At 37.5% G+C, this 24,970-nt stretch overlaps 1 protein-coding gene across 4 annotated transcripts in view; it reads left to right on the top strand.

Annotated features, from left to right (window-relative positions):
- Positions 1 to 3,884: 3,884 nt before the first annotated feature.
- Positions 3,885 to 24,970, top strand: part of LOC145992631 (uncharacterized) — a 59,933-nt gene continuing 38,847 nt past the window's right edge. Inside the window, exons 1-2 of one of the 4 annotated variants that reach the window (XM_083128996.1) lie at positions 3,885 to 3,940; positions 6,150 to 6,255. In XM_083128996.1, coding sequence (XP_082985122.1) covers positions 6,187 to 6,255 — 69 coding nt within the window. In that variant the 5' untranslated portion in view covers positions 3,885 to 3,940; positions 6,150 to 6,186. The remainder of the gene's footprint in view (positions 3,941 to 6,149; positions 6,256 to 24,970) is intronic. The other 3 variants (XM_083128998.1, XM_083128994.1, XM_083128995.1) reach the window with 3 other exon arrangements.

Here is a 24,970-nt window from a genome sequence, read left to right as displayed (position 1 = left end):
ACACACACACAACAAACACAGAGAGAGAGAGGGAGAGGGAGAGAGAGTCTGACGACATCACTGCACTTTCCTCGAGCGTAGGGAATAAATTAAAAAGTAAAGCTGTCCGAACACGATAAAGTCTGTCATTGAAACACAGTATTTATGATCCAACAAATTCAGCATTTTAAATTCGTTGAACAATGTTCTTATTGGAAATGTTGAAAAGTCTGAAATTGCAGTCGTACATGATCAAATAAAATGTTGACATGAATTCCACATTTTATCGAAGGGTGGCAGGATGTACGGCAAGAAGAAGACATACAGTAGATTTTCCGTGGCAAAGATAATATTTTTTCCCAATGATAGTGTAGAACAGAAACTCGATAGAAGTATATTATACATTTTACCTCAGACACCAGATCTTTGATCAAATTACCCTTACAAATCTCACAAAATAGCATTTCCACATGCAGGCGGATGCGATTAAAGTAATAAAAACAGGAATATTCCTCTGCTATTTCTTTCTTTCTTGCAAGTTCCAACCACGTGTTCACAATTTCCCATTTCTCTCTCCAAAGAATAGAAATAATTTGCATTGTGTACTTCGAGGCAATTTGTATTATAGAACAGTGTAACTTGCGAACGTGTTAAACCTCGACAGTTGGTCCACGAACACTCCTCCTTAAGCAGTATTATTGCCTCTCTGTGAAGGCAGACAGTCGGCTGCCTTTGTTGTACATTTACAAACGATGCCGGCTTCCTCAACAATAACAAGAATGAGAAGTACATATATTGCCACCAGACTATAAGCCGCGCGGCTTTTTCTTTTGTTATGAACTTGTCACCCATCAAAGCATGCCAATTTTAACAAAAAAGAAAACATACATCGCATTAAGCAGTAAAAATAACAGCTCCCTTTATACAATTCCTACAAGAACACGTACCGGAACCGAGAGTTGAAATGCTCATGCATCCACATAATTTATTTCTTTTGAGCAATTCTTAAGTGATGAAATATGAACAATAGTACGGAGCCATTATGGAATTAAACTTCACTAACGAAACACATGCACTTTCACATACGCACACGAAACGTCAAACAGGTCACATAATCAAAATAAAAATATGGAGCTTCCAATCTAACAAAACTCCTTCCGTGACAGAAAGAGTTCTTCATATTTACAGTTGGCAATACTAGCTAGCCAATGAACATGTACTGCATAAAAGAAGCAACCACTACGTCATGCTATATTGCCACATTACCGTCCCTGTCGAACGGTGTGAACCGCGAGCTGGAGCGCTATTCAATTGTTTTCAATGATGTTTGCGCGAGTGTGTCCAGGAATGGAATGACAATTGGCAACAATGATGAAGGTTGGCGAGCAGGGTAGAACCATAGACCAATGTATACATTGATGGTAGAACACGTGATGCTCAGAGAGAGAGGAAGACGAAACGAAAAATGGGATCTGCGCAGCGGCAGAGAGATGTGTGTTGGCATTTACAATAAGTTCGTGCTCTGACTATAGGCGTGGGCAGACCCTCTGATTAGGGGTGCAAAATCCTTGATTAAATTTCAGTCGGGAAAGAAACACCCCATTTTATCTCACAGTTTTAGTTTCATTGCATTGAAATATGCCGCCCTTCTTTTCCTCGAAATAATTACGTTCATGCATTTAAGACAAAACTGTTTAGCAGCAAGAGTTTGAAGTACTTAGTAGTTATAACGTCTCTCCCTGATAATTTACAATGCATCACAGTAAAGAAGAAAATTGCGAGCGAAGCGAGCAACAAAATTGTTAGATCCAAACTGAAAAACAGTGATAAGATTCGTCTACACTAAATTTCTAGGTGAAAGCATAATAATGTAGGGACATGGACGTCTGGAAGGGGGAGCAAGATGGCCACATCTCCCCCTTAGAAATCGAATGTCAAGCTAAAAGTATATATTTCACACGTATAATTTGATTTCAGTCATAGTAATTTACATTAATGCAATAATTTCAAATTCGATTGTTGTTTTTTGAGGGGGTAACGCTATTATCGGGGTAATATACCCCATGGAAAAATACCTTGCTTGTCCCTCCGTTGAAAAAATCTACGGACGTCCATGAATAGCCTGTCCCCTCCTCCCCCCCGAGGGCACACCTATGGCCCTAACTTACTTTCGGTTGTATTTCATGAACCAAATTATGTAGCATTATACTCATGTATCCTTTCGTTGTATGTGTTGAAAGTTTCGAGCATGTATCTTTTAATTTTGATTTGATTTGATTTATTTTGCTTCGCTTCTTGTGTCACTTTTGGCTAATTTACGAAGATGGGGATGAGTGATGATATGATTAAATTGATGAATAGACATCACAAACGTCCATGCCCAAGCCAGGATTTGAACCCGGGACCCTGGCGTCGCAGCGCCATGTGCTAACCACTCCGCCACGGGGCCCAGCTCAAGCATGTATCTAATAAACCTTTTGTGTTAGAGGTGTAAACATAATAGAAGGTGAGGCTATTATGGAAAATGGAGCCTTCAGAGCTGCGAGCTGTGATGAAGTATCTTCGGTTGAAAGGTCTATCACCTCAAGAAATCCACAATGATGTGGTGCAGACATTGGGGGATAAAGCACCTTCATATTCCATGGTAAAGAAGTTGTATGGGGAATTCAGCTGTGGTCGTGAGTCATGTGAAGATGAACAACGTACAGGAAGACAATCAACAGCCATTACCCAGGAATGGCAACAATTAATCAATACTGATAGGAAATTCAGCACTAGGACACTTGCTGACATTGTTGGAATATCAAACGGTAGCATTCATACCATTTTAACCTATCATTTTGGATTAAAAAGAGTAAGTTGTCTTTGGGCGTCTCGAATGTTGACAGATGTTCAAAACCATGACAGGTGTAACCACAGCAGGTATCCAATCCAGTGACTTCCAATGATTGCGACGTCCACGTTATTTCCCAGATCTAACCCCGTGGGACTACCTACTTGTTTACTAAACTAAAAAAAAGAGTTGTGTGATAAGAAATTTCACAATGATTCTTGTCATAGAGGCTGTGGAGGGCTGGTTACAGGAGCAAGACAACATTTTATTCTACTACAATTACAGAGTTAGAAAAACGATGGCGTAAGTGTCTGGCACTGTCGAAAAGTGATGGAAGAAATTTCACGATACCACTACCGAAATTAGGCCAGGGAACGAACCTAATGTGCGCCCCTCGTACATAGCAATAATATTCAGAATATTTATTGCTTTATAATTATGGTATAATGTATCATAATATCAGAATTAATCTAGAATTCTTTGAAAGTAAAATTCAATTGCCAATTAAGAACTTTATTATTTTCTTCAAGATGGATTAGCAACTTTGTTGGAACTTGCAAGATTTTTTTTCTCAATAAAAGTCAAAATTTATTTTTGTGAAGGAAAAGAAATACAATCATTTTACAAACATGTATTTAGATGCAACTAGATAAATTATATCCATGTGTTAGAAAATATTATTTTAGTGTTTATTATAAGAAAACATTGCACACAAAACATGAAATATTTATGTAGTGTAAACCCTAGCGTTTCGTTAACGGTTTTCGTTTCGTTATAGCTACGGCATATTTTCAGTTACTCTTATAGAGTTGAAATTTTTCTTATTTTCTGTACAGAAATGTTGTTTTAATGTGATCTTTTGTTTCTTCATTTTTCCACTTGTAGCTTAATATTTTAAACTTTTGCTTCGTAATCAAATTTCTCGCAACGTAGGCACATGTGCCACTGTACTTACTAAACGCGCTGCAGATTTGAGACCATAGCTAGCGCCATTGCGGCAATCGCAAATACTATTTGAGAATCTTGATGATTTCTATCACTGAATGTCTTGTAGTAATAGTTTTAGGTATAGGTCAGCTTCTAACAATTTTCTCCCACATAAAAATACAATTTGCTTACAGAACACTTGTAAGTTTTTATCTATATTGCATCTCCTATGTATTTATAATATTTTACTTATGTTTATTCAACCAAGCTTCGGATATTACATGTAAATAAAAGATAATTCAGTACTTTTCCTTTACTAAACAACACAAAAACGAATGAGCTACAATGCTCAATGTACAATGATCAATGAAATGGAATTTTCCACGTAAAATATGCAGTCTAAGCAAAATAAATCCGATCGTATATACAATGTGAATGAAATACTTGTATTGCTTGTATCTCATAATGAACATTCAATATATTGTTATGGAAACATGTTTTGTTGACATCTTGTCAAATGTTCAATTAGTTATTATGCTCTCAAATAATCATGATTAGCCTATTTCACATTTCTGTGCCTTCACCAGTTATCTTAATTACATGTCTCGAAAGCAATAACTAACATAAATTCTTGCTGTAAATCGTAATCTTAAACTTAAAGTTATAATTGGGTAGTAATATACGATGAGAACTCTTTTAGAGTGCAAAACAATGCATTTACTGATGCTCAAACCTAATGAAACATTTTTCCTTGTACACAATGTAAGGGGACTACAATATCTGTAAACTTACCGGGAAAAGAGGGTATCACCTTTCACAATACATGCAATGAAATAACATGTACGTATTATTACTTCCTTACTGCGAAAAGTTCGTAATCAGTATCGGGGATTGGGTGCCAAAAAAACTGGGGGGGGAGGAGCAAGGACACTTTACTTTTTCTTGGTAGACAAGGCTTAGCATTTAGAGGCCATAGTGCAGAAGCAAAAGGTGGGAGTGAGCAACTGTTCTCCCACGCCCATCTAATCGCCCCCCACTGTTGATCGAATTATGAACATAAAATGCTCAAAATCTGAGATAAAAATATCGTTATACAGATGAATCGCATTTATAGTTTGTAAAATGTTACATTAGTTTTGAATTATGTGATATTCCACACAATTTCGGAACTAATATCCAAGATGAAAACTGTTCATTGTAAAATAAGCAAATATTTTACATTATTTGGAGAAAAATTGTTGGATTATTTCAGCTATTGTTAGTATAGCATTTGACTTGCCTTATAATTATTTTTACTTCTCTTTTTTGCCACTTTTGGCTAATCGCGAAGATGAGGATGAATGATAATGTTATGAAGTTGATGAAGGGACACTCACAAAGAACATGAATGACCAGGCTAGATTTGAACCCGGGAGCCCTGACGTAGTAGCGCGATGTGATAACCCCTCCGCCACGAAGGTCGGCTTTTTGTGGTGCTTTCATTTTTCACATTACGTAAGTTGGCTCTAAGATTTGACAAGAGAACTAGGTAAAACCAAGATTAGAACTACGAAGATTGGGACAATCCAGCCTCATTTGTTCTGATGACGTAATTACGAACAGAGGTATATACTTATATGGAAATCGGGATTCTGTGTGGCAGTGCTGCAGAATAAAAAATGTCACGATTGAATGCACGAAATCAAGCCATTACTTGCTAAAATATTTTCAAATAATAACGTTATAAACGAATTACATGTATTCTTGATGATGAGTATTAGGTATGTGTGTGATTCTACGTCTACACAAGAATAACATATGAGTCGGTAATGTTTTCAACAAACCGATACCACTCTGTACCGTCTTTTCTTAATTATCCCATTATGCATGCATATATAATTTTACGTTGCTTTACTGCATCTGTAAACTAATAGCAACGATTCGGATAGATGATAATTATATGAAATACATACATACACAAAGAAACACCGATGGACTAAAACACATAACTTTCAGTAGTAAAATCGTGTTTCAGGCAATCGTGTATATGGATATTCAGTTTGACTATTGCAATATGTAAACATATTTACACATATTGAGCCTTTATTATTATAAAAGCGGCATTATTTTATTAACTGCAGCATCTTGCGTCTGTCAGTTGTTTCAGAGGGAGAGGGGGAGGTACACTTGCCTCACTTAGTAATGCTGCAGTTCGCTTCTATTATTGTTCAGTGTCGTCGAGTTGCACCTTGAACAAAAATTATGTGTAAAGAAGCGAATTGCGGTATTACTAAGTGAGGGTAGTGTACAAGAGTACAGTCCGGATTAAATTATTTAAAAGGGCGGCACTTTACCTCTTCCACAAAATTTGGAGGTATAATGTACTTCTGTAACCCCTGTTTCTAACTGACTGATTATGATTATTTTTCAGGCATTTCATAAGAATCAGAGAACATAATTTATAAGAGATGGAGAAGAGGATGGACATGGATGAAGATCTGCGAAATATTGTTGGTGATTTCGTGAAATGGAGAGAGGTAAGCAAATTTTCGTTGTTTTTTTTATGTACGTACAGTCGGGAGCAAAAGTGTGTTTTAAACAAACCGTGTAGTGTTTGGAAACTTTTCCGTGGAGAATTACCTTTAAAACATCGGGATAGTATGTAAATTACATGCAGTTCATCTCAAGGAGCCAAAAATTGCGATGCCTGCGGGGTTTGCAAAAATCACATGAGGGATACCATCCTGGCTCGTATATACAAGGAGTTTCCAGAGTACATTTCAGTTGTTTTATCGAACAGAATGGAAAACAAAATACACGTTGATCTGCCACTGTCTTGAGAATATACATACATATACATACAGACAGCCCCCCCCCCCCGACACACACACGTATACAATATATATATATATATACACACACACACACACGAACAGGAAAATAAGTTGGAGAAGAGACACATCTTCAGTGACTAATAACGAAGCACTTTAGCTAGTGTCTGTCCGGTCGATATAGCTACATTACAAGGTAAATAGTCCTTTTCTTGTTCATTTTCCCTTACATTCTCTGTGTTTTAAGATTCGTCACTCTTTAATAGATGAATGCCGGAAAATCTCTCTTACAGTATCTAAGAATCAGCAAGTAACCATTGTTACGTATCCCTCTCTCTTCTAGACGCACCACCACTCAGTATGCCGAAACTGCCGATATATTGTTTTTCTACGAACCATGTAGTAGAATTTTTGTACAGAGTGGATCGGAACTACTGCCAAATTTATTACAGAGTAATGTGATGTTGATGTGTTATACTTGTATTATGTTATTTGGACTGTGATAAGTGAGTTCTGCTGGATTGCAAAGCAAAATTAATCAACTACTCATCGCCTTCTGTAATATCATAAATAGCAATACATTTTTTTTAAAAAAAATACATGAGTAAAGAAAGAAACCTAGGACACAGGGGTGCCCACAGGGGGGATTATGGCGCAGGCTGAGCCATCGAGATTTTTTGGGGGGATTTTTTCCCTTCAAATAACATAAAATTCAACATTTATATATTATTCCAAAATACTCTATGTGATCAGAAGTATCCGGACACCAACCTGAAAATAAAGTACAAGTTTGGGCAACCCTCCATCGGGAACACTGGCAGTCAATACAGTGTTGGCCCACCCTTAGCCTTGATAACAGCGTTCACTCTCACAGGCATACTTTCAATCAGGTGCCGGAAGGTTTCCTGAGGAATGGCAGCCCATTCCTCGCAGAGCGCCAAAATGAGAAGAGGTATTGATGGGGATCGGTGTGGTCTAGCACGAAGTCGGCATTCCAAAACATCCCAGAGATGTTCTATGGGTTTCAAATCAGGACTCTGCGCAGGCCAGTCCATTAGTGGGACGTTGTTGTCCTCAAACCACTCCCCCACAAGCCCTGCAGTATGAACGGGTGCTCGGTCGTGTTGAAAGACACAATGGTCATCCCTGATCTGGTCTTCGACGGTAGGCAGTATGAAAGCTGTTAAAATGTCAACGTAAACTTGTGCCGTGACATTGCCATGTAAAGCAACAAGGGGGCCAAGCCCTCTCCAGGAGAAACATGACCACACTGTAACCCCGCCACCTCCGAATTTCACTGTCGGCACTATACAGGTTGTTAGATGTCGTTCACCAGGCATTCGCCACACCCACACCCTACCATCGGATCGCCACATTGTGTACTGTGATTCTTCACTCCACACAAAGGTTTTCCACTGCTCTACGGTCTAGTTTCGACGCTCCTTGCACCACACGAGGCGGCGTTTGGCATTTGTCTGTGTGATGTTTGACTTATGGGCAGCTGCTCGGCCATGGAAACCAAGTTGCCGCACCTTGCACCACACCTTGCTTGGAGTAGATCCTGATGCAGTTTGGAATTCCTGTGTGATGGTGGCGATGGATGATTGATAATGCTGTACGCCCCTCTTCAACACTCGATGATCTCTGGAGGTCAACATGGGAGGTTGGCCTGCACGCTTTTGGGTTGTACACATCCCTTCACTATAACATTGGAAACAGTGGACAGAGGGATGTTTAGGAGGGCGGAAATCTCACACACAGACTTCCTACACAAGTGGCACCCAACCAGCTGACGACGTTGAAAGTCTGTGAGTTCCTCAGACCATCTCATACTGCTATCTCACACTGTCTGCAGACTACTGAGTTCGCTGACTATGTGTTGCACGCGCTAGATGGCAGTACTGTGTCGCCCTCTATGATAAACACACGTTTTTCGGTGTGTCCGGATACTTTTGATCACATAGGGTATATGTAAAACGTTTACACCTTAAATGCACTATATTTAATCCATTAGATGAAGAAAAGAAAGTGTTTGAAGGTATTATCGAAGGGAGAGAGGTGGGAGAAATATCCACCTCCATAATATTAGGCCATATTTTACACGTGGGTTCTGGGGGGGGGTCTGAATCAAACGTTGGGGGGAGAGTATCCAACTCTAGGTCTTAGATTATGGCGGGTATTTTAGTTAGAAGGGGACTGAGCATTAAATTGAGGGGGTATCCAATTCTTGTGTATTACTATTATCTTAGACTATTACCAAATTCTTGTATGGAGACTGAGAATTATTTTTTTGGAGGAGGCAATATCCACTTTTCAATATCAACAGTAAGTCTAAAATTGGCTTGGAAATTATGGTCGTAGGATTGAGTATTAAATTTAAAGGGGGAGATAGGAAGCTTTTGAAAAAGTGTTAAATCTTAGGTTCGGTAGGGATTTCTGTAGTGGAGAGGGAGTTCGAGGATTACATTTTGGAGACTGTATTTAGCGATGTTTAGACTCCGAACGTGCCAAAAGAGAAGCTGGAAAAGACTAATTATCTCGGGATCCAAAGAAAGTCTTGACACCCAATTAAATTAATATTCTTGAAAGTCTGCAAAGAGATGGATATAAAAATTTTCTTGCTCGCTTCGTTCGCATTTATGTGTTGTAAGAATGCGTGTTTGTATGGCGCATTACTGAGGTGAATGTGACGTTTTATACAATAGGTGCATTACAAGACATATTAAGCGATATTCTCGATATTCATTCATAACATCACTTAATGCTTAGTGTTGGTATACTGCTCAATTTAAAGCAGGTGCATAATTTGGAACAAAAATATATCGAATCCGTATTTCTAACTTCTTGTCACAGGAAAATTTTACTTTAACAAGTTAAATTTGCAGTGAAGAAAAAATCCACATAATTATTGTTATGGGTTACTAATATAATTACAAATTTACCCCAAGAAAACGGGTGGGGGTGAGTTCTTTAAAAGAGGAACAGTATCATATTATCGCCCTAAGCTTTACTTTGTGGAGATTCTATATGGTTTGAGTGCGCGAAGAATATAATTTGGGGGGACGCATGACATGATTGGGGGGGGATTGCGCCATTCGCCTTGGGGGGATGGGCACCCCTGCTAGGACAAAACGCGTGCTTGTTTCTTAAAGGAAGGGTAAAGTGGCCAGTGCGGGCAAAAGTGGCCATGTGTGTTTTCTTCGCTGTATAGCGCTTCCGCCACGCGGGAGCCAGGCGAAACAGTCGCCACGGATGCTGTCAGTGTTGTCTGTGACTTTGAAACGGGAGGCTGCACTTTTGTAGATGTGAACTCATTTTATTGTTTTTTCGCAAGTCTGATTTTAGCTAAGTGGTACAAATTGTTGATTATAGCTAAATAATAGCAAGTGTTATTATTATATGCTCTTGTGCTGTTTGATCAGCGTGAAATAACCTTTTAAATGATGTGTGCTTGAAAACGCTAAGTCATGTAGGTTAGACGTTAGACCCCACTTTTTGTAATGGCGTCATTCCGGGCAAAGTGGCCACAAAACAGACAGACTCGAAAGGCAATGAAGGATGATTAGATGTTTAAAATGTAAGAAGTGGGCACATGAAGAGTGCGCCGGTTGTGACGAGATTAAGTGCGAATTTTGTAAATAGGCCTACGCCTAATCCTTTATTGATAGACTATTGATTACGAATTACTATTTACTTTATCTTGTAAAGATTTCATACTTAAGATAATACTTAAAAAACGTAATACTTATTCTTAATGTGTATTACTTCAGCTTGTGTTGATTAAATACCCACTCTGAATCAATGTGATTTGTTCATTTACTTATGCAGGTATAATGGGAAGGGGCTGGCCACTTTACCCAACCTAGGCGGGCAAAGCGGCCACTTCGTACTTTTTTTAAAAAAAGTAACGAGTACATTTCTAAACAACAAGAATTAAAAATAGTAAAATAGAAATTGGAAGTAAAGTTATTATACTTACTATTGGTCTATGTTTCTATAACTTTGCTGATTAAAAAGGTATGATAAGAATTCATGAAACCTTAGAGTGGCCACTTTACCCTTCCTTCCCCTATGTACAGTACAGTAAACTGCGTATTCTTTAAAATGTCGACCAGCATGATCACGACAAACTGTACAGCGTCGCAGCAAACTGCACAATGTCTTACACGTTCTAGAAGCCCAGGAGATTGACACACATCTTCATCGGCTGCGATAATCCTAGCAACCAGGTCCATTGGAGTGCCGTACACTAAGTTCTTCACATGACCCCAGAAGAGGACATACGCAAAGGTAGTTTAGCTCGAGAAACGAGACAAATTCCGTGTAAACATACAGAAAGGTAGAAAGTAGAGTTTGAACAAACGAAAAAATGCGATTACTCTCTAGTACCGGGGACATTGAGTTTCTCATATCATAACACCCTGACAAAACTTGTGAAAGTTTGTCGGTAGAGTTCTGTTCCACCCTGTATGACGGAACAGTCTGTGGATGGAATGGTCATGTCCTTACAAAGCAAGTGGTCGTTGTTTTGATATGGCGATTTTGGTTTCTGAACTTGCAATAATCCAACATGCTACACGTTTCGTACCGAGGGGGGGGGGACAAGTATTTTAGTTTGAATCTTCGTCTAAAGAAAACCATGTTAAAGGGTGGGATCGTTACGTTTATAGTGAGTTATTATATGATAAATACTGCCTTTGTCAGTATTTTCAGTGTTTTGTTAAACATGGAAACAAGGCTAAATAGTGTTCTTTGTCTGTGGTGTTACTTACCACTTTCACCTGAACACCGTTCATATTCAATTTCAATTGAATTTCAATTTAGAAATTTTGGGTGCGTCAGCACTTAGATTATTTTGCACCCGTCACTTTATACGATGTCCAGCCACTTACCAGAACTAAAATAACATAATTGCAATGTCGTGTTACTAAAACATTCTGACATTGGTTAAAAGCTGAGGCTGTAAAGGGGCACTCAGCACGCACAGAAAACAGGACAACATACACAAAATTATACTGGCCATCGTGGTCGCCAGAGCCTCGTTCGTCTCATCTGCAAAATACATTCTAGGGTGTACTACGTGGAAGTGAGATTGACAATTGGGTGTACTAAGTGATCACCCTTTACACCCCAACCGTTCATACTCATCGTTACTATTAACCACAAGTGGAAGAAAAGCGAAGTAATATGAAAATGAGGATTTGGGTTCCAAAGCGGGGAGAAGGGGGTAAGGACAGTTTATTTTCCCTTGATACATAAGGTTTATCACAGTCCGGTGGCAAATGTGGGAAAAAGTAGGGGAACTGCCCCCACCTCCTAATCGCCGCCATTGATTCTATGCAATGAAGAGTGAAGATTAATAGAGATCCTCTGTAGTGAATTACGTACACTGTAAAAAGTGTAGTGTAATAACACTGAATATTAAGCCGGCTTTAGACGAAAGCATTTCCTTTATCATTTTTGCTAGCATTAATGCTTCCAAAAATCTTATAACAGATAGTACTGTACAGTGGGATCCATGAGTATTACCTTGCAAATTGTCCATCACCATGTTCGTGCACTTTATTTGACCCAATAAGAGCTTCAAGAATTAAAAGAAAACTCAAAACAAGCTGTTGACAAGTTCTGCACCAGGACACACAAAAATCCATCGCTTAAAAACACATAGGGTGTAAGAGAAAAATTAATGAAAATGGTCATGGACAATTTGCACGGTAATACTCATGGATCCCACTACGAGTACTTTACATGAAATTAATTTATGGAGCATTTCGGTTAGCTGTTTCAATTACAATGTACAATACATACAGCACGAAAGGAATGTTGAGTTACATTGTCAATGCTGTGTGCACGGCGTTTACATGAAAAAGTTAAAATATTCTTCCATAAGTGTACATTAAACGTTGTAAAGTATGTACTATTTAATCAGCGCCATTCTTCTCTACCTAAAACCATGTAATGCGAAGCGATATTCCTCTCGGCCGAATAGTTATTGTTTAAAAGTGTGAGTGATACGTTGTTTACATCTCACACGACCGCCATTACATTTCAACTCGTGACCATGAGGTCGCTTCTAATTGGTTATGATAGAGCTGGTTCTATCATAGAATAACTTTGCGGTGGCGGAAACGCAGGCATCACCCATCCCATCTATTCACCCCACCCCTAACAGCGGTGCTTGGAAGGGAACCAGGGAAACAGCCATTGGTAACAGCCTTGCTGGGATACAAGAGATCTGACCAATAAGGACGTTTGAAACCCACGTGACTGTCACCGAAAGAGCTCTTCCCCCAATTTGTGCTGGAAACAGCAAAAGAAGACGGCCGCGCCATCTATTGGCCACCGACGGAAATGCAATTTCCAAGCGCAGCGAGCTTTAAATGTAGGGTAAGCTTCTATACCCTAACTATTCTATGGTTCTATCCTTGAGAAATGTCATGAAATATGCCATAACATTTCTCAATTTACACGGTAAGTTTTTGGTCACGGTAGGGGTGTGCGGGACAGAATATTTTTGGTCGGGACGGGAAAAATTCGCAATTTCCCGACAAAATTTCTTTTTCCCGATCCTGGTCCCGACTTTTCGGGATCCCTTACACCCTTATGACCTATGACATCGTACGGACACACAGACTACTACATTCAGCGTTCTCTATTTTCGGTGTGCGTGTTTCTTTTGTTTTGTGTTTACAACACGGCTGTTCGTAAACTCCAGCCAAGTCAGCCGAAGCTGGCTACATCTGTTCTTAAACTCAATCCAAGTACGGCTAGCTCCGCCCACTTCCGGTTCCGTGACGTCACGGTGACGTATCCGGCTTACTTGGCTCGTAAGATTTGTAAGCCGTTCTCGATGCGACTGAGTTGGCTGACTGCAGACGAAAACTAGCAGAAAGCACAACGCGACAGCTTTCAATGGCCGGCAATCATTTATTTGATGCCTTCGTAAGTCAGAAAGGCAGCTGAAGGAAAAGATGTAGTTAATATTATCTTATCATTCTTTCCGTAGATGTATATATATGGGGAAAATATGCAAAAACTGGTATCCGAAGAGAAAAAAGTATAAAACAATGAATAGTTGTTTTTGAACTGAACTGTAATGAAATAAATATTTTTGAAACCATTTCATTTACCATAATTCAGCGTTATTAGTTGGTGTTAACACACGGTATCCTAAACTAAATTCACCAACCAATAAAATACTACAAAATAATTATTTTTGATGTGTAGGCATACGTATGATCATTTTTTTCGGTTATTTTTTGTGTCAATTGCTAAATCTTGTCAAAATATTCTATTAATTTATATTAATGTAGCCGAGCTTTATATAGAAGTGAGTTTTAGTGCCATTTACACCCAATACTACTTCAAAGAAAGTCAACTGCTTTTAAACATGCTCAAGAGTCAAGCAGACGAGACGATCCACCACGCCATATCCATGCTGTTCGTAAACTGCAGCGTGGAACAGCTTGGCTAATGACGTCGACATGACGTTTCGTGTGACGTCTGCGTAATCCACTCTTAAGATCTGCGCTGAGTTGGCTGGAGTTTACGAACAGCCGTGATAACGTCAGAGTGACATGTGAAGCAGTGTTGCCAGGTCTACTGATTTCGCAGGAGAATTCCTGATTTTCAGCAGGATCTACTGATCTCCTGACAAGTTTCAAGAAAATGTGGAAATCTCCTGATTTTTTGCTTTCTTAAATATTTATAATGAACAATTATTTAAAAAAATCGAAAGTTGATTAAAAATTTACATATTCAGCTGGTGGAATGCAAAGACCCATGAATATTCCGCAGAGAGAGAGAGAGAGAGAGAGAGAGAGAGAGAGAGAGAGAGAGAGGAAGAGAGGTTGGGCAGGAGGGTCATACCAGGCTTGATGATATTGGGAAAGACGCACGGCTTCGTGCATTGGGAGTCCAAGAAGACGGTGTCCAAACTTTCTCCCTGGTGCGGTTTTTGTCAAAGGGGAGGCAACTGAAAACTGGTTACAACTAAATGCCAATGTTGCCACCCACACATACGAACAAGTATTCAGTTTTATAGTAGTGTTTATTGAAGCAAATGCTAGATACAGGTTCAGGTTTTTAACTCTGATAAAAAAGGAAGTCCACATTACAAATGCAGCCAAAGTTTATGGTTATAAGAGCTCTTAGTAAACTGTCGATTGATTGATTTGGTTTATTTTTCTGCGCATTTCTTCCACTTTTGGCTAATCGCGAAGACAAGGATGACTGATGATAAGATGAAATTAATGAAGGGACAACCATGCCCAGGCCGAGATTCGATCCCGAGACGGGATCCCTGATGTCATAGCATTGTGCTAACCACTCAGCCACGGAGGTCGGCTTAGTAAACTGCTGTTGCAAACTTATACGTCGCAGTTTTATTTCTTCTTAATCTCTTAACTTAGAAATAATAGTTCATGTTTTTAGAGCGTTGTTTTTTTAAGCTATTTCTGAGCGTAACTACCACTACAATTGCTCTTATGTCCCTTTATACACAATCAATATTGTGACGGTAGAAATTCTCTTTCCCGATTTTATACTAGCCTAATCCTCGAATGCAAAAAGCTGATTTAATTAAAATTTACATTGTCTGGAGTAACTGGGGAAAAAGTTGAAGAAAAACCTGCGACTTGTCTAATACTGGGACACGGGTTCGAATCCCGGACTGGGCATGGGAGCTCTTTGCAAGTGTCCCTTCATCGATTTCACATCTTTACGATTAGACGAAAGTGGCAGATTCGAAGTAAAATAGAACCAAATCAATTAACCAATCTGTCCAATACTGGTTGGTTACCTTCCGTGATTGAAATAAAAGTTTTAATTCGAGGATATTTCGGGGGTTCAGGCATGATAGCCCTCCTCCATTACCATTAATGTGAGTATGCTTTGAATGTGTTGTTAAAAAAATTACATCTTGTAACTTTGGCTAGTTTTAAATATAAGCAATCTAAGGAGTTATCAGGTAGAGTATTTGAAAATATGTATCCCCGAATGCGTAGTGGCTGAAGCTCTAAATCTTAGTTAACACAAAAATCACGAAATGTTTCCATAAAGTTTTAAACGTCAAGTACATAAATCCACGCAGAGTCAAAACCATTTATTTTCGAATATTTCTGAGAAATGAACAGAAAATGGAGGTCGGATTTTTTCCAGTAATGAAACAGCTTTTTGCAAAGTGTTGGGGCAATGCCGGCGATTAGGGGGGGGGGGGGGGCAATCCTTGCACCACACCTCAGTTTTGGCACCCGATCGTCGCCACTGGTTGGGGGAAACTGTACCTTTACCTTAGGTCAATTAAGTGGGTGGGGTTATCATACCCACAGATCGTACCCTTTGAAGTGCAAATTCATAATAAAATTTTTATTGACATAACAGCATAGAGATAACAGTAATAAATTTATCTTTTGACATCTAAAATTAATAATTAACGTTCAATAATGATAGTGGAAAGCTTTTCCCATTGTACCCCCCCCAGAACGTTGATAACCCGCTATTATTAGTTCTTCTGATTTTTTAAGCAGATCTCCTGATTTTTCAGGGCACGATCTCCCGATTTTTGAAAATCTGACCTGGCAACGCTGATGTGAAGTGAAAGAAAAAATATGAATACCGAACCAAACGTAGCGAATAATTTTCAATGTAAGTTCTGTCATTAACTATTAATTGTATGTATTTATTTTTGTAATATTTACTGTTTTAATGCACTGTTCAATACACTCATCGGCGACAGTGATGTTACTAATGGCTAGGTACTAGTTTACTATCCTTCGGACAAATTTCGTCATTTCTACAGAAGAACTACTTGCCGTAATAAGTTCCTGTAGTGTTGTCTAACATCGGGAAGGGGTCATTCCATGTCAAATCATCCAGAATTTTGTGAAAATCTCACCCACCATCTCCGATTTTGATGAAATTCAGTATACTTATAGAACTTTTCATGCTGATTACAAAAATGAAAACTTTTTTGAGATTGGTCAAGTGGTTCAGAAATTACGCGATTTTAAAAATCTCCCTGTACGCCACATGCGGGTCCACTTTGAATGACACGCATTAGGCTATAAATTATAGTATCTTCTCTCAGGTTTGCCGTAGAAACTTCAAGTTTGATTTCTTTTGCTCAGGATAGTGTAAGCTTTCATTTAAATAAGGTTTCTGATCAGTGTATCAATAATCATGTATTTTATGTATAGTTTCATGTATTTTTTTAGAAAAATAAATGACTAACTTCAAGAGCGAATTTCGTGCAATGCCCCCCCTTCAATTTCACCCAAATTTTATATACAGGTAGCTGAGATTGGGTACTAATGCTTGATGGAAAAAATGGGATGGGCGGTTCAGAGACAGGGTGATAAAAAAAATCATTTGCATTAAAAGTTAATCTTCTTAAAAATACTTATGTATTTAGCACAAAGTCTGAAGTACAATATGTTTTGAGGTATAATATTCAAAATTTCTGTTCACTATGTGTGAAGGTAAGCATAGGCGTAACCTGGTGGGGCAAAGGGAATCATTTTCCCTATCCAAAATTTATACATTAATTCAAACCTACAAATAATAATTGCAGTGGAACCCCGATTTCAAGTTCCTCGATTTTACATTTCCCTGCATTTTACATTCAATATTGGTGGTCCCAACATAGCAAATTTTCCTCGGTTTTATATTTTCTCTCATTCTAAGTTCTTTCAGCTTGGTCCCCTGAACAACGTAAAATCGAAGTTCCACTCTATCTAAGTTAGTTTCAACTGTCTTCAATTTTTTTAAAAAAATATTATAATCATAGTCATTAGCATTCCCAAACTTAGCAAATTTTCTTCGAGAACATTCTTCTTTTTGTGCATTTTATCTCAATATGGAATTTTTTTTATACTCTTCACGGAGATACGTAATATAAAGTAAGAATTAATAATACACATTTGTGCTGATTGAAGTTTTTCCAAATGGAGCTTTTCTTGCCACATACCTGAGAAAATCTCCTTGTGATGGGGTGGTTGGAACACTTAGAAGACTTGTATAGAAGTCAACGGTATCAAGTAACAAGTTCAGCAATGAAGTACCAATTCCATACAAATAGTATTAGAGGCATAAATTTCTTATTAATCACGTAAGGTGAAATGATAACAACCCGCAGTACAATGTGTCAGTGATTGCAAGGTACTATACAACAGCACCAGGAAGATTAAGAATGCACTGCTTTGAACTTAGGCTACAGGTTATTTACAGTGTTCGGTAAGTTATTTTTAAAAGTAACAGAGTTTCAGTTACTCATTTAAAAAGTAACTCTGTTACAGTTACTGGTACTTTGAAAGTAACTGAGTTACTTTACAGTTACTGTGAAAGAAACTTACAGTTAATGATCATTGATTTGTGTAAAAATTACAAATTGTGTTTCTAGTACATAATCCGTATGTCTTCATAAATCTACATTACTACTGCAAATAAATGCTTGAACGATTTTAATTAAGAAATCATTTGAATGCTGACCACGATATTTTGAATATTGTGTCATTTATTCCACTTGCACCTATTTCTTTCTCCTCCATTCCAAGTTCAACAAAATCCAAAGATCCACTCCTCCAACGATGACTGTTTCCTAGCTCGACAGTCCACCTAAAACACTTAAGTTTTCACATACAAGTAGATATGAATTGAAGTTAGCATGCAACAAAGCATAGCTTCCTTTCCAGGCCAGCAATTCCAAGAAAATCCTTTTACGTAGCATCCAGAGAAGGTACAGATATATTTTTTTTACAGTTGGGAAAAGAAAATGTGAACGGCACAATTTATAGTGCATGCAATTTTGGCAATGCATAGAATACAATCTAGTAAGTATTTTTCGGTAGTATCTTCATGGGCGTAACTTGGGAACTTGGGAACTATCTTTGGTTGAGAGAATCAAAGTTTTCAGTCCCATAAAAATAGTGTCAAAGATTATTTGCTAAATACATTTGAAAAATCACAATAATTATTCTTTTTTTGTTTGTTCCTCAAGTGCCAGGAGCTTCACAAAATATATTTAACTTGTAGGTTTTAATTAATCTATAAATTTTGGATAGGGAAAATGATTCCCTTTGCCCCCACCAGGTTACGCCTATGCTTACCTTCACACATGGTGAACAGAAATTTTGAATATTATACCTCAAAACATATTGTACTTCAGACTTTGTGCTAAATACATAAGTATTTTTAATAAGATTAACTTTTAATGCAAATGATTTTTTTATCACCCTGTCTCTGAACCGCCCATCCCAATTTTTCCATCAAGCATTAGTACCCACTCTCAGCTACCTGTATATAAAATTTGGGTGAAATTGAAGGGGGGGCATTGCACGAAATTCGCTCTTGAAGTTAGTCATTTATTTTTCTAAAAAAATACATGAAACTATACATAAAATACATGATTATTGATACACTGATCAGAAACCTTACTTAAATGAAAGCTTACACTATCCTGAGCAAAAGAAATCAAACTTGAAGTTTCTACGGCAAACCTGAGAGAAGATACTATAATTTATAACCTAATGCGTGTCATTCAAAGTGGACCCGCATGTGGCGTACAGGGAGATTTTTAAAATCGCGTAATTTCTGAACCCCTAGACCAATCTAAAAAAATTGTCATTTTTGTAATTAGCATCAAAAGTTCTATAAGTATACCGAATTTCGTCAAAATCGGAGATGGTGGGTGACATGGCCTGGATGATTGGACGTGGAATGACCCGAAGGTGTTTTGTGTTATGTGGGAATGTTTTATAGCTGAAATTCATGTTGTTCGTTGAAAATTAATTCTCCGACGGAGAATAGCGTTTGGCGCGTACACCTTCATACAACATCACGCGTCGTGACTGTGTCATGACGCGTCGTGATTGTGTTTTGTTCATGTTCATTGGGTATCCAGTGTTTCGAACTGTCTGCGTTTGCAACGAGAGTTAAGAAGGATGGTGTGTTGCTAGCCACACGAACCATTGGCGCGTGGTTAGGTTAGTTCGGTTAGGTTAGGCAAACAGTTAAAATTTGGTGTTGTGTTAGTATCAGGATCTAGAAATTGGAAATACAGTAGAGCGTCGATTATCCGAAGTAATTGGGGGACATGGGTGTTCGGAAAACTGGTTTGTTCGGATAATCGAACTGTACATGTTTATTTGCCAAAAAGAAGTACTGTACAGTAAATTTATTCATAAAAACAGGCATCTCTTTAAGTATGTATTACAAAGTAACGTACAAAGGCAACTTTAGTAGGAATATATAGTGTGTGGTACAGTTTATTAAACAAAAATATGTACATATTACATACGCATTTTGCATGAACAATACACACAGTACACAAAATTAACGTTTAAAAAAATCCTTTATTTTGGTCTGTCTAAGCAAGCCTACACGCTTACGAGCAGCTAAGTCACGTACTTTTTTCATTACAGATATCTGAAAGTGAGCGAGTACACAGTTCGGTTAAGCGGTCGTTCGGTTGACCGACGTTCGGATAATCGACGCTCTACTGTAATTGCGAACCATTGACGCTAGCCCAACGAACCATTGGCACGTGGTTAGGTTAGGCAAACATAGTTAAAATTTGGTGTCGTGTTAGTATCAGGATCTAGAAATTGGAAATAATTGCGAACCATTGACGCTAACCCAACGAACCATTGGCACGTGGTTAGGTTAGGCAAACATAGTTAAAATTTGGTGTCGTGTTAGTATCAGGATCTAGAAATTGGAAATAATTGCGAACCATTGTCGCTAGCCCCACGAACCATTGGCACGTGGTTAGGTTAGGCAAACATAGTTAAAATTTGGTGTCGTGTTAGTATCAGGATCTAGAAATTGGAAATAATTGCGAACCATTGACGCTAGCCCCACGAACCATTGGCATGTGGTTAGGTTAGGCAAACATAGTTAAAATTTGGTGTCGTGTTAGTATCAGGATCTAGAAATTGGAAATAATTGCTAACCATTGACGCTAGCCCTACGAACCATTGGCGCTAGCCCCACGAACCATTGGCATGTGGTTAGTAGGTTGGTTAGGTTAGGCAAACATAGTTAAAATTTGGTGTCGTGGTAGTATCAGGAATATATATATTTGGTTGTGAAACAAAAAAATTCGCGAAAATCGACAGTTTCCATTCCGAAAACTAACACCTTATTTTAGCTTATTTTGCAATTTCTAGATGTTTCCCACTTATTCCAGGACGGATAGCCCCAAAAACCATTCACGGATAGCGCCACGAAAGATTACAATTTTCTTCATAAAACAACGCGAAAAAAAAATTGAAAAAGAAGTAGATTTGATGAAGTTTGTTCACGGGCATTTCTTGGGTTCTGAAGGTTGAAACACTGCATAACAAATGAAAATCGAGAAAAGACTAGCCTGACGCGTCATTATGTAGGAAGGTGTACGTGCCATATTGTGTGTGAGGCAAGTGGAAAGGCTAGGAGAAAGAAGTACTGGTAATGTGAAAAATTACTCTTACTTTCATCAAAACAACGTCAATACACCTTCAGGAATGATCCACGAAGCAGATACATAAGTACGAATGTCAAAAATTTGACAAAAGACAAGCACGACGGGCAATTATGTAGGAAGGTGTACTCGCCATATTGTGTCTCAGGCAAGCGAAAAGACCTACCAGAAAGACGTACTGGTAATGTGAAAAATTGCAATTAATTTCATCAAAACATTGTTAATACACCTTCAGGAATGTTCCGCGAAGCAGATACGTAAGTACGAATGTCAAAAATTGAAGAAACGAAAAAATTAGAGGTGTTCGAATTATAGTAAATTTTTACCCTTTTAACTTCAGATTCGTGATTAGGAGGCCTCAGTTAGTGAGTGTGCCAAATATGAAGAAAATCGAAGAGGTTTCCGGTCATCTTAAGTCTTTCCGGAACAATAATATGTCGGATAATTGTATTTTTCCGTTGTTGGAATCTTTGTGATTTACCATTAATTGATGCATGTGAGGCCAACATGACAATCGGCAGTTCAAGGGATTGAAACCTGCTTATCATTGTTGAAATGTTTCATGTGCTCGAACATTCACAGAGTAGATTTATCTACATTAGTATTATTACAATGTTTGTCTTGTGTAGTAGTTCCTCCATTCATATTGGGGGTTAGGCGTAGAGCTGACAACTCTGCACTGTAAAAAGCCATGTCAAGAATCAGCAATATAAGGCCATGGATGTTCCCAAGGTAAAATATTCCGGAGGTAAAATAGTCCCCCGTTCGGATCTCCGGGTGGGGACTACTTTGGGAGGTCCCTGGACTAAGGATAAGATCTACGTTAGGAATAAGAAAAATATTAAATTAGGCACCTGGAATGTTCTGAGCCTTTACCGGCCTGGGGCATTTCAGTGTACAGTTAATGAGATAGTCAAGTATAAATTAGATGTAGTAGCTGTCCAGGAAGTTAGGTGGCCAGGAGAAGGGAATTGTAAAACTAAAAATTATACTTTTTTCTATGGTGGTGCTGAAAATCATAATTTTGGAACAGGCTTTTTCATAAATAATAGAATTATCTCGGCTCTTAAAACAATAGAATTTATTAATGATAGGATATCATATGCAGTTTTACAGGGTAGGTGGTGTAAAATTATTTTAATAAACATACATGCACCAACGGAAGATAAAGATGATAATACTAAAGATGATTTTTATACAGAGTTAGAACAGGTCTTTGATAAATTTTCTCAGTATGATATGAAAATTCTGTTAGGTGACTGTAATGCACAGATTGGGAAAGAAGAGACATTTAAACCCACGATTGGTAAAGAAAGTCTTCATGAATTAAGTAATGATAATTGTATAAGATTGATTACTTTTGCAACCTCAAAGAATTTAATTGTGAAAAGTACCACTTTTAAACATAAAGATATCCATAAATATACCTGGTCTTCTCCAGATGGTAAAACTCATAATCAGATAGATCATATTCTCATTGATAAGAGAAGGCATACTAGTATAATTGACGTTCGTACACATAGAGGTGCTGACTGTGCCAGTGACCATTATTTAGTAATTGCTAAATTAAGAGAAAGACTCTCAGTGATAAATCATAAGCAACAAAATCTAAAAGTTATAAAATTTGATTCAGGAAAGTTTACTGATGAAAGAATTAAGAAAGATTACCAAATTAAACTGTCAAATAGATTTGATGTTTTGCAGGATTTAAATGATGATGAAAATATAAATGAAACAGACGTAAATAAGAATTGGGAGCACATACGTAATGCAATAGAATCAGCAGCTAAAGAAAGTATAGGATACCATAAACCGAGAAAAAGTAAGCCATGGTTTGATAATGAATGTCATAATCTAATAGAAATAAGAAATCAGGCTAGACTTAGGTGGTTAAATAACTCTGATGATACAAATCTAAACAATTATAATAGAATAAAGTGAGAAGTTAACCGCACGTTTAGAACTAAAAAAAGAGATTACTTGAAAAGCAAAATTAACGAAATTGAAACAAACATCAAAAATAAAAATATCAGAGATTTATATAAAGGTGTAAATGAGTTTAGAAAGGGATGGCAACCTAAAGTAAACTTGATGAAAGATAAAGAGGGTGATTTTCTAGCTGACCCAAGCGATATTCTAAATAGATGGAAGAACTACTTTAATGACCTTTTAAATGTCCATGTAGGAGATAAATCAGAAGTGAATGAAGTACACACAGCAGAACCTTTAGTCCCAGAACCTAACTTCACTGAAGTTAAAGATGCTATTAAAAGGCTAAAGAATAACAAAGCACCTGGCATTGATTTAATACCAGCTGAGTTAATTAAATATGGTGGAAATTCATTAATTTGTCAAATTCATAAATTAATTTGTTTAATATGGAATAAAGAAGAAATCCCTCAACAGTGGAAAGAATCCATAATTGTTCCTGTGTTTAAAAAAGGTGATAAAATGAACTGCAATAATTACCGTGGAATTTCTCTACTCTCAACAACATATAAAATATTATCTAACATTCTTTTAACAAGACTAACTCCATATGCTAATGAAATTATAGGTGATTATCAATGTGGTTTTAAACGCAACAGATCAACTACAGATCAAATTTTTCACATCAGACAGACACTTGAAAAAAAGTGGGAATATAATCAAAATGTCCATCAGCTATTCATTGATTTCAAAAAAGCATATGATGCGGTCAAAAGAGATAAATTATATAATATATTAGTAGAGTTTGGAATACTTAAGAAGCTTGTTAGTATGATAAAAATATGCACCAATGAAACAGAAAGTAAAATTCGTGTGGGTATTAATATGTCTGAAAAATTTACAATTCATGATGGGTTAAAACAAGGAGATGCATTATCTCCATTGCTCTTTAATTTTGCCTTAGAATATGCTGTTAGGAAGGTAAACGAAACTAAAGAAGGACTAAAATTAAATGGTGTGACTCAGTTGTTAGCATATGCAGATGATGTAGACTTACTGGGGGATGATGTGAATACAATTAAGAATAATGCTAAAATATTTTTCAAAACTGCTAAAGAGATAGGTTTGGAAGTTAACAAAGAGAAAACTAAATATATGCTTACAGGCCGAAACCAAGTGTTAGGTAATAATCAAAATCTAATTATTGATAACAACTCGTTTGAAACAGTTTCCAAATTCAAATACTTAGGAGTAATATTGACAAATGAAAATGATATTAAAGAGGAAATAAAAAGTAGGCTTAATTCAGGAAATGCATGTTACTTCTCTGTTCATAAACTTTTGTCTTCTCGTTTAATATCTAAGAATCTAAAAGTTAAAATATACAAAACCGTAATTTTGCCTGTAGTATTATATGGGTGTGAAACTTGGTCCCTTACATTGAAAGAGGAACATAAATTGAGAGTATTTGAAAATAGGATCCTTAGGAAAATATTTGGACCTAAAAGGGATGAGGAGACAGGTGAGTGGAGAAGGTTACATAATTTAGAACTACATAATTTGTATTCATGTCCAGACATTATTAGAATAATTAAATCAAGAAGACTTAGGTGGGCAGGCCATGTGGCACGAATGGGAGAGGAAAGAGGAGTTTTCAGGATTCTTGTTGGGAAACCTGATGGTAAGAGACCAGTAGGAAGGCCAAGACGAAGATGGAGGGACAACGTGGAGATGGACCTAAGGGAAATCGGTAGGGATGGAAAAGAGTATATAGATCTTGCTCAAGATAGGGACAGATGGAAGGCCTGTGTTGCTGCAGCCATGAACCTTCGGGTTTAAGAAGGCTAGAGAGTTAGTTAGTTAGTTAGTTAGTATTATTACAATTGCTTTGATTTGATAAGTGTCATTGTTGTTATCACTTGCTCCTTTAATTATTTTCCTGTATATTTTTGTTACTCCGCTTTTGGCAGTTTGCAAATGAAGAACACAATGATGGTGCTCGTTTGTTCAAGGTGCAGAGTTTGATTCAAAAAC

This window comes from Lepisma saccharinum, chromosome 9 (assembly GCF_977018435.1).
Source record: "Lepisma saccharinum chromosome 9, izLepSacc3.1, whole genome shotgun sequence".
NCBI lineage: Eukaryota > Metazoa > Arthropoda > Insecta > Zygentoma > Lepismatidae > Lepisma > Lepisma saccharinum.
The sequence above is the reverse complement of the archived record's forward strand: the minus strand, read 5'-3'. Positions and strand labels throughout refer to the sequence as shown.